The 17,479-nt window shown below is 44.0% G+C and overlaps 1 protein-coding gene across 1 annotated transcript in view; it reads left to right on the forward strand.

Annotated features, from left to right (window-relative positions):
- Positions 1-17,479, forward strand: part of LOC144732618 (serine/threonine-protein kinase 25-like) — a 38,299-nt gene that overhangs the window by 17,128 nt on the left and 3,692 nt on the right. The window contains exons 2-10 of the mRNA XM_078614114.1: positions 3,175-3,405; positions 9,145-9,201; positions 9,863-9,971; positions 10,249-10,406; positions 11,293-11,478; positions 11,719-11,864; positions 12,388-12,529; positions 16,091-16,168; positions 16,986-17,122. Of these exons, the coding sequence (XP_078470240.1) occupies positions 3,175-3,405; positions 9,145-9,201; positions 9,863-9,971; positions 10,249-10,406; positions 11,293-11,478; positions 11,719-11,864; positions 12,388-12,529; positions 16,091-16,168; positions 16,986-17,122 (1,244 nt within the window). The remainder of the gene's footprint in view (positions 1-3,174; positions 3,406-9,144; positions 9,202-9,862; positions 9,972-10,248; positions 10,407-11,292; positions 11,479-11,718; positions 11,865-12,387; positions 12,530-16,090; positions 16,169-16,985; positions 17,123-17,479) is intronic.

The raw sequence follows: 17,479 nt of genomic DNA on the forward strand, positions 1-17,479 counted from the left end.
GTGTATGTACAGTCTGTGAAACTCACAATGGAATAAATATGCAATGACCCCATGCATTTTAGATCAGCCCACAAGCAAGTCGGCAGATTTTTTTTTTCATTTATAATTTTTCTCACCGTGCTCGCAACACCCTTCGGGCAGTTTTCGTTCGAACGTTCAGCAAGCAGTCAGACCTGTTCTGACGTCCAAGGCATTTGGAGGATATGGCTATGGCAGTGTGGAAGGGTGATTTAAAAGGTGTTTTTTAGCATTGGAACACAATGTTTTGCCTGTTTGTACTTCTAAAATGTGGGAAGACATATTAACATTTCCCGCCTCCAATGTTAACATTTTTTCATGTGCGGCTGCATTTAAGTGCTTGACTGAGTCACAGACGAGGGTAAACTATATAGCGTCGTAATTGGTACTTGGAAGTTAATTGTGGTGTACTCGGCTTTTAAAAGAGCACAACAGAACACCCTTCTCATGCTATCGGTTTGATGTTGTTGTTGTGCTGTTTTTGGGTTTATTACAGCATGTTGTTTAGTATGACATTTGGCTCTTACGTGTCAAAGGTAATACAATTGTGATTTGAACTATTTGGCATTCTGCCACGTAGGCAGTGATGCACAAGCACAAACAACAAATACAGGTTTTTTTATTTGCGTTAGATCGTGTAAATACAAATGTGTTGTTAGACCCAGCACCACACCCGACACAGCCAATTAGTAAGGTTTGTCACGTAAACAGAACATGAGAATTCGTCACGAGTACAGCACATCGGTGTGTTGGAGAAAATCCCCAACTTTTATAATCGGAGTACGACGTTTTGCCAGTAATTACATCTAGCTTCATCAGGCCGACAGCCAGATTTGTGTCCGCTTGATGATGCTAGTTGTCATTACTGGTGAAACGTCGTACACAGATTGTAAATGTTGGGGATTTTCTCCAACACACCAGTGTGCTGTACGAGTAACGAATTGGCCACGTTCTGTGTAATTGACTAATCTTACTAACTAGCATTTTGCCCGTCCAAGGACGGGTGTATTACAGTAAGTCTGAAACTTGCAAGCCAAAAGCAGACCGCGACGTGATATTCATTGCATTAGTGCTTGTGCAACTTGTAAGGCCGCGGTGACACAGACCTATTTCATTTAAAGGTTATAATCCCTTGTTCATCGTGACGTCCTTTTTACTTCGATGTCTCAATAGCGTGACGGAGATTGCGTGACGGAGATTGCGTGACGTGAGGGTTCTTGCCTTTGTCGTGAGGGTTGTAAGTTGACGCCGAGGAGGGGGGAGGAGGCGCCTCGCCCCCCCCCCCATGTGGAGTGACGTCAGCCGCTAATTATTATGAATGGGAGGGGGTGGGTGTCCATTTGGAGGACGTCATCTTATAATGCTTATTAATGAGGGGGGCTGTTCGATGTAGAGTGACGTCACTTGCTCATGATTATTAATGAGGGGGGGGGACCATGTGGAGGATGTAACCTGATAATTGTTTTTTTACCCTTCTATCTGGCAACAAAACTGACACCTTTTTTACAAGGAGTCATGTTTACATAGACCACAATACCTGCAGCCATAATGCAAACAAAAACATAACTCTGATAATGTATGCACTGTCCTTGAAGTTGATTGGTCCACACCCGAGACAGCTTTCCTTAGAGCCTAGTCTCACATGGGTTGGACCAGATGACGCCAAAAGGCGTACTGGCAAATGAGAGGATGTAACCTGTTCATGATTATTCATGAGAGGGGCTGGTCGGTGTGGATTGACGTCACTTACGCATTATTATTAGTGGGGGGGGAGAGTACTCCATATTGAGTGACGTCACCCGCTCATGATTTTTAATGAGGGTGGGTGTCCCATTTGGAGGACGTCACCTGCTCATGAATATTAATGAGGGGGGCTGATCGATATGGAGTGACGTCACGAGCGTTTCGGACAGACATTCCTGGGTGATTATCGTAGGTATTGGCTGTGTCGGGTGGTGGCGAGTTTAACTCCACATTTATATTTACACGATCGAACCCAAAAAACCTCTATTATGGATATTGGTCGAAAGCCGTACACGTTAACAAAAAACTCAACACATTCATCAATCACCACTGCCTTCAAAGGAAAAAATATATTTCATCGGCAAAGTTTCCGGCAGTTTCCCTGTTACATTGCAATCTCTGGCCTGTATGTGACACTAGCCTCGTACATCAAGCCAAAGAGCTCTGCACCCAAAAAACGTTCATAAAAACCACGGGAGAGGTTAAAGAACATTTATTCATGTGTAGTTCCACGTTCGGTTTTCAGGTGAAGGTTAATGCCTTTCCGCTAAATAGATAAGTCCTGTGGGAGGAGGGACCTGCAAGGAAGAGATGTTTGTACAATGTTACTTGACCGTTTTACTTTGAACTGTATCAAAACAGCTTCTCAACCTGATGGGTTATAAAGTCACATGTTTGAATTGGCTGATCATTAATAGGCCAGTACTGCTTGGGGATAGAGTCAGACTGGATGGTGTTGGTTCATTCCTGCAAAGCCTGGCAATAAAGCCAACTATGCCATAAAAGTCTCATAGAAGCCGAGCCAACAGGTCGCCTTCGATACTTCTGTTTTCTCGTCAAAACCACCAACGTGAAAGGCATCAACGTGTGCAACCCGCTTGCATGTCCTTCACGCGTAATTTACTTTTTACACGAGACCCAAGCGTGCCGATTTCAATAGGTTCACAAAAATGAATAGCTGGGAGCTACAACTTATCCATTTGCACTGTGCAAGGTTTTACACTCGTCGCACACAATGGGATAAAAAAGCATATCTGTACGTTGTCCAATTTACGTGACAATAAGAGTTGTTTTTGTTTGCATTTCATATCTTTGTTCTCGATTATGCTCGCATGCCATCTGCGGATTTTACGCTGCTGCAAGTGTTTGATTTAAATGCCTTCTCTTAATGTTCTATTTTCCCCGTACCCCTTTGACGAGTGCATCGGTTATTGCTAAAACCCAGCGTACTGTGGCGCGGGCTTTGTCGAGCGGAACACTTGTCAGCAACGATCTGCAGAGAGCTTTGTGTCATTGCGGCAATGCAGTCGGAAAGTCAAGTTAACCTGACGGGAGGGGTCACCCTTGCTTGCAAAGGCCCATGGTAACACCCCCACCCCACACGTTGCCCCCCACGCCCTACCCCCCCCACAGAATTCATGCGCCGATCCCGAGGAGTTGTTCACCAAGCAAGAGCGCATTGGCAAGGGGTCATTTGGTGAGGTCTTCAAGGGCATCGACAACCGAACCAAGGAGGTAGTGGCCATCAAGATCATTGACTTGGAGGAGGCGGAGGATGAAATTGAGGACATCCAGCAAGAGATCACGGTGCTCAGCCAGTGCGATTCGCCCTACGTCACCCACTACTTCGGCTCATATCTTAAGGTACATTTGTGTTGTCTTGTTTTCAATCACGTATAATCATCAAATAATCAGCATTTGATTTAACACCTGTAGCGCCTTTGGCATCTCATAGCACTTTGAATGCGAAATGCAATTAAAATCGCAACTAAAACATCTTAAATTTGAACGGGTTACCCCCACTGGTCGCTATCCCTGTGGGTGCAAGGTAACTCAACACTTGACTCACAAACCGGCATTTACTTGTCAATAGGGGGGCATGGAGACATTTTGCCATTATTATTCATGAAATAAATTTGCGCCGTGACTCCGGCACGCAATGGCCTCCTACTCGTTTCGAATGACTTTCAGGGATGTTTCACGTCCGCTGTGCGAAGCAAGGCGGCGCGTAGTGTTTCACGGTGAATGCAACACCGCAGTATTAAGCAGCGTGGCCACCGGGCTCCAACCACGGCCTTCTACAACTCATGGCGAATGCTTGACTGCTGGGCCATGTCAACTCGCTCCCCCCACCGTGTATATTGCAATAGACAGCCATGCAGTGATCCTCCATTCTCATTATTTTTGTGTCCTTTGTTTCCGTGTGAATATATATTGGCGTACACGTGAGTGTGCGTCATTTGTATTAAATGCGGAATAATCCCTTCTCGCACTACGCTGTTCGATGCAAGTCGCGTGAGTGCAACAATCGAAGCCCATCGCTAGTTGCCTAGTAGTAGGATTGTGCGGTGATATTTTACGATTATTGAAAAATACGAGCAAGCGGCACTTCAATACAACTTTTTCCTCATATGTCATGAAGTATGATATGGACCCTCAGTCAGTGTTCACCGAAGTGAGAGTGAGGCAGGGTTAGGCTTAGGGCAGAGGTGGCCATGTAACATGTATTTTAGCAACTTTGTTTTCTACAACTGGCAGACATCGGCTTTGCTAGCAGCCATCGGGCATGCTTGTGTTGTAAATTCCAAAGTACTTTTGCATGCCACCAAAGTACGCACTTAATAAATCGATCGAACTAGGAATTGATAAGAACTGCAGTATATCACTGATAAGTAGAGATTTAGACACAGCAAATACAGGCTAATATGTAATATAATCGAAAGTCAACATTGCTATATGTTTACACAATCCCCCTGTTCTGAAAGAAATAAGTAAAGACTTTCTTGCCTTGTATGTCAACTTAAATGTAGCATCGCAAATGTTTGGTATTTGTAACTAGAATTTATCTCATCAGCTGCCTCAACCAATGTTTAAGTTTGGGTTGTTTTTCCCAATATAATAGTTAATAATGTGCTGATTGCTTTAAGCGAAATCCTATACATGTTAAACATTTGGATGACCGACCAGTAGAACGCTTTTGATTGGCTGCAGGCCAGCCAATCATCACGTTTTTGCCTGTGCAGGGCATGCTACTGTGCTTAGTAGCCCATCTTGTTGGTGGTGACGTGGGGATGGGTGCGGCGGACCTCGAGGGGGTGGGGGGCAGTTGAAAGGGGGGGCTGCGGGTGTTGAGAGCCCTAGGGGTTGTCATGCACGAGGGAGGGCACCCATGGGGTGGGGAGGTGGGGATGCAGGGTGTGGGGGGAGGGCCCATCCATTCTATGATGGGTCTTTCCACTAGTTTACGAATGCTATATTCATCCAAGGAAGCTTTGCTAAATGTCAAGACTTTCGGAGTAGGTTCTTACATTGGAATTAATTCGTTTTCTGACTGATATAGTTCCTATCACAATATTTGTTTGAACATTCAAGTCTATTTCTTTGCTTTTTTTTCGTCGCACAGTTGGTTACGTATGGTGCGAAAGCAGTTAAACATACATATATTGAGGTCCTCTTGATTATGGATCTGATCATGTCCCGTTAACATTGATTCCATTAGATCTTACCTCAACTTTCACGAATAATGATATCAGCCTACGAATGTCGAACGCGCAACGACTGCAGATGCTTTTAAAGCTTACAGAAGTTATCTTTACCCCCTCATCTCTTTATCTCATCACTTTCTCTCTCATCACTTTACTTTATCTTATCACTTCATCACTTTGTCTCTCGATGCAGTCGTGTAGAGTTTCAGCTGCGATTCACAGATAGCAAGTTCGTGAATAATGAGGGAATACTGCAATATACTTCTGTAACAACACTTTTGTTCTTGTGAATCTTACGTTACCCTTTGTCCCATTTAATACTCCCTCTTACTCGCCAGCACCCCCAGCAATTAGTCAAATGTTACGGAAAGGCTCGGCTGTGACGTGGCAAGAAGGTGGTGGCAATAGGGATGATTAATTTTGTTTGTGTATGCAATGGGTTTTATTATTCTTATTTAATACATTTATATCGATATAAAACCCATAAACTGGTAGGGGTACACGGGCAGTTGATAGTTCTGGTAGGGGATGTACAAAAAGCACACGTTTAGCATCGACGTAATTGGTCATTGAGACAGTGCTAATCTCTTTCGAAAGTGCAAATAGCTATGACGGGGGTAAGTTTCTCTTTTGGACAGCCGCTGTTGACTTCTCCATGAAGTTGGTACTCAAATGTTTTGATCACGGAGAGATGACGCACCGAGTCAACGCCAGTCAGGATTTGAACTTGCAGCCTTCCAACTGTGAGCTGCTGTCTGGCCAGAACCACTGGTCTAGGGTGTATAAAGGTGAGACGTCATGTGGGCAGATATCCGAGAGCTACCTCTAAGATTCCTTCAAGTGACCTCTGGGTCCACACGGTAGAGGGCAGCGTTCCTACTCATCCTGCCACACAAAAAGTAACGCTCATCGCATGACAAGTCAACCCAATTTAGCCTCGAACTTAATTAAATGCAGCAGCAAATAAAATGTGCTTGGGGCTTTGTTGGCGCCGTCATCGGTGATCGAGCTGAGGATGCCAACTTGCTGCACTTGAGGAACGGTTTAATCAGAACCAGAATATTTATTCTTACCGGAGGAATCCGGTGCCTATAAAGCTCTTTTTCACAGATGTGCAGTCGGGGCGGGTAAGAATGTTACAATAACAAACAATACAAAAACATGATACTCGTACAAGAGGTAAATATATCACCCAAACACATGCAAATAAAAACTGAACCAACCCCATCCCCAGGCAAAGCCTGGATTTGAACCCAGGATTTCAGCGGTGCCAGCTCACCTCTCCAATATCTGAACCACCAGGCCACTTCACATTCCGTGAATATCTGCAATCAATTCAGCACTGTTGGCACTGCAGACATACAGATAGTCCCCGAGTTACGATGGTCCGACTTACGATATTTCGATTTTACGATGGCGATAGCGATACGACAAAATTGTACAATATTTTAAATTTCGCGGGGAAGGTAAACGCAGCAATGTACGAGGTATGATATTGTACGTTGGGACGCTGCCGGGATGTACGCATCTCCCGCCTTGTGTGACGCCTCACTCTGACCAGCGGTCGACGGAGTTAAGTTGTCTCGGTGTTAGCGCGTTACGATACGTTCAATGCATGTATGATACGTAGCTTTAGCGGTTTCATTTTAGGGTTACCACGATACGATACGTTCAATGTATGTTGAAAGTTTTTATAGCAAATAGGATTGTTTCCTGAAAAAAAATTATATTAAGAATTTACCTTGTCTTTTTTTACTTCACATTTTACTGTACAATACAGTATTGTAAGTTATAAATACATACAGTATATAGTTTATACTGTACGGTACTGTAAATTGCTGTTTTGCTAAATTATCACCATTCTTTAAGACTCCTGGGTAGGCTAGGCCATCTTCGACTTACGATATTTTTGACTTACGATGGGGTCGTCGTAACGCATCTGCATTGTAAGTAAAGTACTACCTACCATGCAACACTTTATTGGCAGGTTAAAACTAAAAAAGTAACATTCCTTTGCAATTAAATTATATCGTTTGCCGTTTAATTGTCAGGCTGAACGTTTCCTTGTTGAGACATCAAAGTCAAATATTTATGGTTGTTCCGTGACAAAGGTCATGCTTTGTCACTAGGAAAATAGTGTGGTTGTTTTGTTAATTTATTATACATACGCCAGTGGAAGTACCCGTCATAGAACGAGAGCCACGCGCCCTTCAGCGGCCCTTCCCCATTCACCCAACCCAAGCTATTTTTATTTTACCAGGTAAGACCTACTGAGCTATCTAGATCTTTTTCAGAAACGACCTGGCCACAAATGATAGCTCAACGAAGTGGCTTATCACGTGGAAATTGATTGCAGCCAAATACTCGAAACGCTTGTTTCTAAATGTAGAGGGAAGAACCGGAGGACCCGGGGAAAAATCCACGCAACCACGGGAAGAACATGCAAACTCCATGTATTCAGAACTCGCAACTTAATGTATACCAGGCAAGGTAGTTAACATCTCACCACCCTGACACCCCACCACCCTGACACCCCAAAGCAGTAACCTGCTCAGCAGCCACCCATGCGGCCCCTCCCTCAACACGGAGGGGTGGGGGGTGACTTCTGATTGGCTGGCCAGCATGTGACCTTAAGCCAATCTAAAGTCTTCTCAGAATCCGAATATTTATTTCTCCTGGAGAAATCCGATGAGGTCTGAAGCTCTTTTTCACAGATGTCCAGTATGTGGCAGGTCAGAAAGTTACAACAAATAATAATAAAAAAAATATCGGAGTGCAAAGTATAGGAAAGGTGAATTATATCCTTAGTAAGTTCAAACTTATAAAGTTTATAAGCTTCACGGCTTGGTTGCCAAAGTATTTTGTAGATATAGATATACTTTATTCTAAACCAATTTCAATTGAGGCCTGGAGGATCACTGCATGGCTGTCTACTGCAATCAATACAGTATATATTTGTTTACACATATCTATATAAGCTGAAGTCCACAATAGCATGTGGCAGGTTCGTGTTATAGATATGATTCGGCAAAAATGGCTGCACTGGGTGAGACCTGTATGTATGTTGAACTTCTTTCGCACAGTACGTAGCCAACCGTGCTAATCGAAGGTGTGGGGAGGAACAACATCCTGTGTGTGGGATGGGAGGGCCGATTGCCGGGGCAGGCAATGAAGTGGTTTCCACGGCTCCGGTGACCAGGGGGGAAGACGAGACCTAAGAGCAGATGGCGAGATACTGATAGGGCAGGTCTTTGAGGTCACGTGTCAACTGTGCAGCGCAGCTGCGGACCCAGCAGAGGGTAGAGAGGGTTGTCGAGGTGCATCATCCATTGTGGCGGTGTCTTGTTTTTTGGTTGGATGGAAAGAAATGGTAAAGAGGAAGTGCAAGTGGCGAGACGTTTCAATGCAGCAATTCGGAAAAAGGCAGTTATCAGAATGGGGCAAGTAGTCAGAAGTGGGGGAGGGCTTATGAAGGAAGCTGGAGAAGGAAGGATGTTGAGGCTGAAAGGTGCTGCTCAAGGACTTCAAGAGAGGGCAGAAATAAAAAATTGCTAGATTAGAGAAATGGGAGGAACTTGAACTAAGAACTTGCCCTCGGACAAATAACTCGACAAAACGAGATGTACTTGAAAAGCATTTATATTCAAAATGACCAGGCAAAACATGCAACTGGCAACGAGGAAATAGTTCGTAAACGTGTAGAGAGACTCAATGTATACGAGGAGCACCATGGTACAAAAGGACACGTTCCAAAGTTAAGAACGTTACACACTGCATGGTCGCACCTGTTGAGGTCTCATCTGCGGAGTATGCTGGCAGATTGACAGTGTGAGTTGGTTAAAGCGGCCTGCAAGCTGACTTGTTTTGTTTCTAAAATGCCACCTTTTCTGTGTTCCAGGGCACAAAGCTATGGATCATCATGGAGTATCTGGGAGGAGGGTCTGCCCTCGACCTGGCAAGTCTTAAGCGGTTTCGTTAAATACAAAATTGTCTTAAAGAGGCCAATGTTCTTTTTGGACGGTATGGATTAAAGGGATCCGTTGTAAATTTCCACATTGATTTTGTTTAATCCTTTGAAAAGCCAGGAACAAGACATCCAAAAAGCTATCATAATGATCCTGTTGAGATGTGTCATGGATTTTCTTTGGTGAAGGGAAAGAGCTAATTCAAAACGTGTTTTCCCTTAAGTTTAAAATTCCTTACGTGTGTTTCGTTATTGTTAACGTGTGTGCGGAAAAAGGATTTAATGCCAGTTGTCTCGTGAAAGTACACAGGTTGTTTAAATGTTGGCAATACTTGAGCCCTGAGGACTTGCACTTGCCTGGAGGCTGAATCAACAGGACGTATTTGGTTGTGCCTCTGAAAGAAAAAAGAGCAGTGGGATTTGAATGAATAATTAATGGAAATGGGAAAACTTTGAGCAACATTGAGAAGAGGGTGAGAATTACATGGTTATGGCCTAAGCGTGAAACAGCTATGCACTGTGGTTATAAAGTTTGTATAAACATGGAAATGGAATAAAATTGTGATAAATTCGAGGCGCAGGCCGTTACGTCGCGTACTTGTGCCCGGATAGCGAAGCTGAAAGCCGTTTCCTCTGACTCTCCTTGCTTTAGATAAAGCCCGGTCCACTGGAGGAGCATCAAATTGCGACTATTTTGCGGGAAATCCTGAAAGGGTTGGATTACCTCCATTCAGAGAGGAAAATTCACAGAGACATCAAAGGTAATGTGAATGTAATGTTTCACTCGGTACATCTGATAAGAGTGGTTGCCTATGTACGGTACGAAAGAAGTTATGCATGTGTATACAATGTGCATGACCCCTCCTCGCATGGCCATAGAAGGTGCCGTTTCCGTATCACTTTGCACTCCCCGGAGCCAGAGTGAATGTTAATGTAAGTGCCTTAAACGCTCTTTAAAGTTCAATGGGGCTGTGAAAGCAGCATCGGCACTCGCTGCATGATGTATCGTTCTCTCTGCCACCTCTCCCACCGGCCCAGCTGCCAACGTCCTTCTGTCCGAGCAAGGCGACGTGAAGCTAGCGGACTTTGGTGTGGCTGGCCAGCTCACCGACACGCAGATCAAGCGCAACACTTTCGTAGGCACCCCCTTCTGGATGGCTCCCGAAGTCATCAAACAGTCAGCCTACGATTTCAAAGTAAGTGCATGCTGCATAGTCTCAATACAGCGTATGACAAAGTCATTGTCACACGCTGCGTCCTTTGACGTGATCTTTTGCCTCGACGTTCAGTTTTATCTGACGTGTTTGTGCGTGACCTCATTTGGTTTAAGCATTTCGGTAGACCTCGTTAAAGCTGCATCGAACAAGTGCTTTTTTGTTGTTGTAACGTTTATCTGTTAGAGGGCTACGGAGATAACGGACCCCCCAAGTAACAATGTCTTCGTCAGCATTTTTTTTCTTCTATTAATCTGACCCAGCTTGTCTGGGTGTTCATACGGCGGTCACCAACATGCTCTGGCTACTATACAAATGATCCCCCGGCTGTGTGCCAGGCACCCAGAAATGTTTAATAAGCATACGGTTAAATTAATAGTTACATTTTGAAGGCGGGGTGGGGGTGTCACGTGGTGTGGAGGCTTCCGCCCTTCTCCTCTGTGTACTCACACAATTTAATTATCAAAAAGGTGTTTCTGGGAGCTCGGCATAGAGGAAGTTATTTTTTTCATGAATTGGAGCATGCCGGTGGTCACCTATGGAAATCGGATTTAAACATGAGTACAAAAAACAAGTTTTCTCGAGAAAATGCCTTAATATTCCTTTAGCGTTCAATAATGTCTCTTGGGCAGGGCACAAATTACATTGCAACTGATTGCCATTGCGGTACCATTGGCGAATTTTAAAGAGGACATTGAAGTATATGTAGTGTAATTGTGATGTATGATACATATTATACAAAGTGAAATTCTAAATGTTTATAAACATTTTTGTACAACTTGCGACCAATCATGCCAACACGTTTGTGCGTGCTATGAAATGAATGTGAAACTAATTTCCTTTGCTACGTCCCCTGATTCCCCAACAGGCAGACATCTGGTCTCTGGGAATCACAGCCATTGAGTTGGCCAAGGGGGAGCCACCCAACTCAGAGCTTCATCCTATGCGGGTGCTGTTCCTCATTCCCAAGAACAACCCTCCCACGTTGGAGGGAAACTACAGCAAGGCCTTCAAGGAGTTTGTTGACTCATGTCTAAACAAGGACCCTCAGTTTGTGAGTTGTAACCAGTGGTGTGCCACACACGGATAAAGTCCACTTTTTGACGAGGGACATAATTCAGCGCAGTTTTTCGCTGTAAACCCCTGCGCTATATGGCTGTTGGATGTTTATGAGTAATGTACAATTGTAAATGTTTTTGTTTAACTTTAAATAGAATGAAAAGTGTGAAGTGAGAAGTTTGCCTTCGGAATGAATCGCAGCTTGATTAACCCTTGACACCAAACATTGTTACAGAGACCAACGGCCAAGGAACTGCTTAAGCACAAGTTCATCCAGCGTAGTGCCAAAAAGACGTCCTACCTGACGGAGCTCATTGACAGGTACAAGCGTTGGAAAGCCGAAGGCCATGACGAAGGTTCCAGCTCCGGAGATTCTGATGAGTGAGTTCGTTTTTTATTATCTTGTCCAGATTGACAGCAATTATGAAAATTGTACATAACGTGGTAAACGTTTGAGATGAAGAGTGGGGTTGTTAAAAGTGGTGGTGTAGTCTTAGTGACGGTAGAAAAGGTGGGGAGTGTTAAGTAGTAGGGGTTTGGATAGGGGCCTGGTCGTCGCTGGGGTGCGACAGAAATCTGGGTGCATCTTGTTCTACTCTGCAGTCAGTCCAATTGAAATGTCTTGACGGACTGTCTTTTACTGCTCCTTTATTATATGTATATAATGTCCTCTGGGTGAATGGATTATTTTTGGACGGTGTATTTTAAAACGTGCATTCTCATTAATGTCTCCCACTATTTATAACTTGGTGCACTTCATGTCTTAAAAAGTACTAAACCGGCCATTCTAAAATTGTATATCCCTAAGTTCTATGAAATACTTGAAATAACTTTCATCACTGGCGACTTTCTACAATTAAACATTTATGCTTGTTGTACTTGGCTTGACATATTTTTGTTACAGCGACGAGAACGAAGGACCTAACTCTGAAACGGACGACTGGACTTTTACGATGAAGCCGCGGTTCAAGGGGATACACAACGGCTCACTGGGACACGCCACACAGAAACTCCTACCAGAGCTGCCTGAACCAGTAGCCCCCCCGGTAAGTCCTGACCATAACACACGAGCAGGATGAAGGCACCATTCTCCTCTTGTACGCATCAATCCACTGCTGGATGAATGCCTCCCCACGCCACGGAGATCGTGAGGATTATTTTATCGTGCTGCTCAGCGCGCGGGTTGGTGTAGGACAGGGGTCGGCAACCAAAATAACAAGAAGAGCCATTTCTTTCCAATTCGGTACAAAATTCAGTATTTCAAGAGCCGCAATGCATCTGAGTACATACTGTACATACGTACATATTGTCAAGAAGCAGCCCGTAAAGAGCCGCATGCGGCTCCGGAGCCGTAGGTTGCCGACCCCTGGTGTAGGAGGATTAGCATGAACGCGAGGGCGTTAATAGGCCAGTACGATAATGTATTTTGCTGCACCCTGCGTTCTGTTGCCTGCATCATCATAGTCTCGTGGCTTATAACAGCTGTTTAATCTACGGTGGTCACCCACGAAAGCATTATCCAGGCTTGGCTTCGAATATCAGCCTCAATTTAGGTGATTTGGTTATATTCTAAATTAACGCATTTCATGTGAATGTTCAATAGGCAAGCCCGTGTAGCCATGATGACTTATTTTTCAAACTAACTTTTTTTTGCTCTGTTTTGTTCATGCATGCTTCTGGGGTGCATTAGCTTGTTTACAGCTTTATCTCGGTGATGACATTAGCGGCGAAACTTAGAGATTGTGAGCGACAGGGCATGGCTAAAAAGTTTTAAGAATGGCAATGTTTAGAATAAACAGTCTCCCATTACTAGACTTTTTTCAGAATCATTTCCCCTCCAGTGCACTTAGTCTGTTTAATGACCTCAAAATAGCTCAGACTTGTATTGTTTCTCATTCTTCAATGTTTTTGACCTCCATTTGTACTTCCCACCGATAAAAAAAAACCACTTGGAATGAAAATGAAGTTTAGTTAGGTCATGCACGTTACATGTAACAGCTATTGAACTTTAAAGCTGTTCAGGACACATTGTACAATATTAAACTCAAGTTGAGGGGCAAAATCAATATTCAAGTATGAGCTCTTAAGAATGATTGGTTTCACGTATTGACAAATAAAAAAAATAGATATATAGCTGCAGGTAAATAAGCAATATATATGCGTGCAGGTATATTAAATACACATTTACACCAGAGAGCCGTGCAATGCAGCAAAAAAGTTATATTTATGACGTCAAGCTTGCAAAGTCATTGTTAAAATCGACAACCGTGTTTATTTTAAATTGGCTACATTTTTTGTTTCTTGCCTGGATCTCTATTAAGTGGCCTTGTGATTTTCTGAACAGTAAAACTCCTTCATGCTACCTTACTACCGTTACTGTATTTAAAACCATGCCTATTAAGACCACACCGTGATTCTGTATTACATGCGAAACAAATAATGTACAGACCCCTGTCAATCCTCTGCTGGATGAAGTTCTCCCCATGACATATTCAAACAACAACAACAAAAACGCGTCACATTCAACATCGACATAACACCGTCTTAAAAGGGGAAATATATAATCGGTGACGTTTTCCGTCAATGACCCTTTCCCAGCACAGAGAGAAAGAGTGGAGAAGAATTGTAGACTGCACTTGACACCATGGCGGAGCCTGACAATTTGAAAATACCATGCATTTTAAATTCCATGTTGGTAGCTGGAATTCACCGTTCCTCACCACGCTGGTCATTGTGGCTTTGGTGAAAGAGGGAGCCCCCAGATTCAGTTGAGATATCATTCATCACTGACGTTAGCCATGACTAGAAATCGGAAGCCGAGGTCGTCAGGCTTTACACGCAGTGTACTAACCACTGCACCTTGACTGGCCCCCATGTGTGCATATATATAATGTATTACTTATGTATTATGCATCACATGTGTGTATGCAAGTTGTACATAGGTACCAATGGCGCACATAAAATAGTCTATAATCATGGGAACTCCTTTGCCAGTACCAAAATATGAGAATAGGTTTTCCCCTTTTTTCTGGCAACAAAACAGGTGTGTTAAGATGTTAAAACACCAAACTGAAACCTTTTACAAGGAATCATGTCTGCATTAACCACAATACTTGTGGTCAGATTCTGACCACTGGCAAAGGAGGTCCCATGATGTAGCTGCTCACCCCAAGCTCTCATTACTCTGATAATGCTTGTCTTTGGTCTGTATGCCTTTTGGCGTCCTCTGGTCTAACACCGTTTTGAAACTAGGCTCAAAAGAAAGCTGTCTCTGGTGTGGACCAATCAGTTTCAAAGACAATGAATATATTATCGGAGTACGTTTTTTGTTTGCATTCTGACCACAAGTATTGTGGTTAATGCACACATGATTCCTTGTAAAAGGTTTCAGTTTGGTGTTTTAACATCTTAACACCTGTTTTGTTGCCAGAAAAAAGGGGAAAACCGATTCTCATAGTCTATCCTATTTTTCTTTTGAAAGGACAGCGACAATCCAGGAGTGGGTAGTGAGCACATGTAGTGATGCGATGCCACCTCAGAGGCACTTGTTTGACAATCAAGTTTCAAGTGTATTCTGTTTGACTGGGTGAGAACTCGACCAGTATAGTTTCATTGCAACAGTGGCATGGTTCGCCGAAACGACAAACAAATAAAATGGAGTATCGCAACTTTATTTTAGGGGGCAATGATTACTACACATAATCCCTTTTTAGAAATGTGCGGAAAATGTTTAAGGTGGCCCAATTTATGTCTGGACACTGGGGGGATCTTTAACGTCCGCTGTGAAGCAGATGGGGCATCCTAGTTTATGGTTAATACACAACGCAGTAATAATAAAGGCGGCCACTGGAATCGAACCATGATCCTGTGCAACAAGCAAGGAATGCGCTACCGCCAGGCTATGTCACAGCCCATGTGACCAATGGAAGCCGTGTGTGGACTCTCATGCCCTGCTGGCATTGTCACGTCTCCAGTCGCCCACACTGTGCCATCCAGAATGAGCGGATCCAAAAATCGTTGCGGAAACAGCATCACGGTGTGACCAGGGTAGCAAAGCCCAATGTAGTGCACACTTATTTATGTGAAGCTGCTTAGAGAGATTGCGTATCAAGGTGGCCCAGATGGCTTAAGGGGTCAGAACACTGAGCCGGCACCGATGCTATCTTGGGCTTGAATCTGGGCAGCAACTTCTGATTAAATCCTGTACTCAAGTATCATGCTGATTGTCATTGCCCTGTAACCAATGATTGCATGAAAAACTCATTGCATCAAATTTAGTTTTTTCACTTAACTTGGCTTATTCCAACCTTGAGAATGAAACCTATAGGTTCAATTCATATTCTATTAATGATCACCTTTGCAGGGTATACAAATCTGTGCTGTTCATGTGGATGAAGTTTTCTTCAGAAGTGGTTATATGACACCTTCCATTGCCCTTGAGTGGAATAGGGTGATGAACTCATAGCTGTGTTTCATTTGGAAATGTCTTTCTCGTTGCACGATGCTGACAGCACAATCGGTGGATATCGTAATTCGGAAAAAAGAGAAGTAATTTGTCAATACTTGTTTGGTAAAAAATGTTTGCTTCCATGTGAACACCCTCCCAGGTTGAAAAACCAGTTGTGCAGCAGCAGCAGCAGAAATCACAGTGCTTGGCCACGTTAATCGACCCGCTCTTTGCAGAGGTGAGAGCATCGCATTAAGTAAGCCACCCGCGCACCGCCTTCTAAGATTCTCCACGCACGCGCTCCCCTGCCTTACCCCTCCGGTGCCGTCTCGCACTCCCATCCCGCACGCCGGCCGCTCTCCAGTAAGTCTCACATCTACTGACTGCTCTCTGAAACGCACTGCTCTGCCGCTCTTCCTCTCCCTTCAGCTGTCGCCACTGCAGACACCTTTATTAATTTTACCAGGTAAGTCCCGCCACTGAGATATGCAGCTCTTTTTCAGAAGCGACGGTGCAACAAATGATAGCTCAACAAAGTGCCTCTTTCACGTGGAAGTTTATAGCAGCCAAATACTCTAAACGCACGTTGATTCTAAATGTGGAGGGAAAACCGGAGGACCCGGATAAAAATCCATGCAACCACTGGGAAACTCGTTGAGCTATCATTTGTCTCCCAGGTCGCTTGTGAAAAAGAGGCTACATAGATAGCTCAGTGGGCCTTACCTGATGAAATTTGAAAAAAATAATTGTTTAGTGTGTGGGTGGGTTGTCGTGACATGCACTGTGGTGGTCGTGCACAGTACGGAAGAGACAAAACAGTCAGTCTGGCACACATTACCCCCTTGACCTTCACATTTACATGAGCAGACTTTAATTTGAAGCTCAAAAAGAAATTGCCATGTGCAGCGAGTGGATCGAATTTTGGTTCAAGGACACAAACCACCTCTTCAAGCCCTTCAGTGAAATCCATTTGGGTCCTGCCTCGTGATGCCTCCGGACAAGTGAATTTCTTGTAAGCCGCTGTTTGACCGTAGTTTCTCCGTTGCCTCCCACAGCTGAAGGAAAAGCACAGAAGCAGCGGAAAGAATGTGTTGGCAGTGGAGGAGCTTGAGAATGCCTTCGGTCTGGCCGAGGAAGCGTGTCCTGGCATATCCGACCGACTTATCTCCCAGCTTGTCGACAGAGTCAGAAGGTATTGAGATGCAGCCCTACACATGCAGCCACCAGAAACGTGTATATGCACCGATGGATGTTTCGAATCTTTTTCGTTTAGAAATATCTTGTGGCTTCACATGTACATGTACAGTCCTTCTGTCAATCCCACTGCTGGATGAGCACCACCCTCATCATGATTTAACAACACTTCACCATGCTGGTCAGTGCACATTGGTGAAGGCAGGGATCATAGAATTATAGTACAATGATTTAGCAAAACTGCCCAAAATGTAATCCCACATCTTGTAACTCCTGTTATGCATGATGGGCACCTATACAACCATTATCCAGGCCAAAAACTACTTATCTCTTTGAAACGAATGGGCACATTCTG

Source organism: Lampetra planeri, chromosome 43, assembly GCF_965212315.1.
Source record: "Lampetra planeri chromosome 43, kcLamPlan1.2.h2, whole genome shotgun sequence".
NCBI lineage: Eukaryota > Metazoa > Chordata > Hyperoartia > Petromyzontiformes > Petromyzontidae > Lampetra > Lampetra planeri.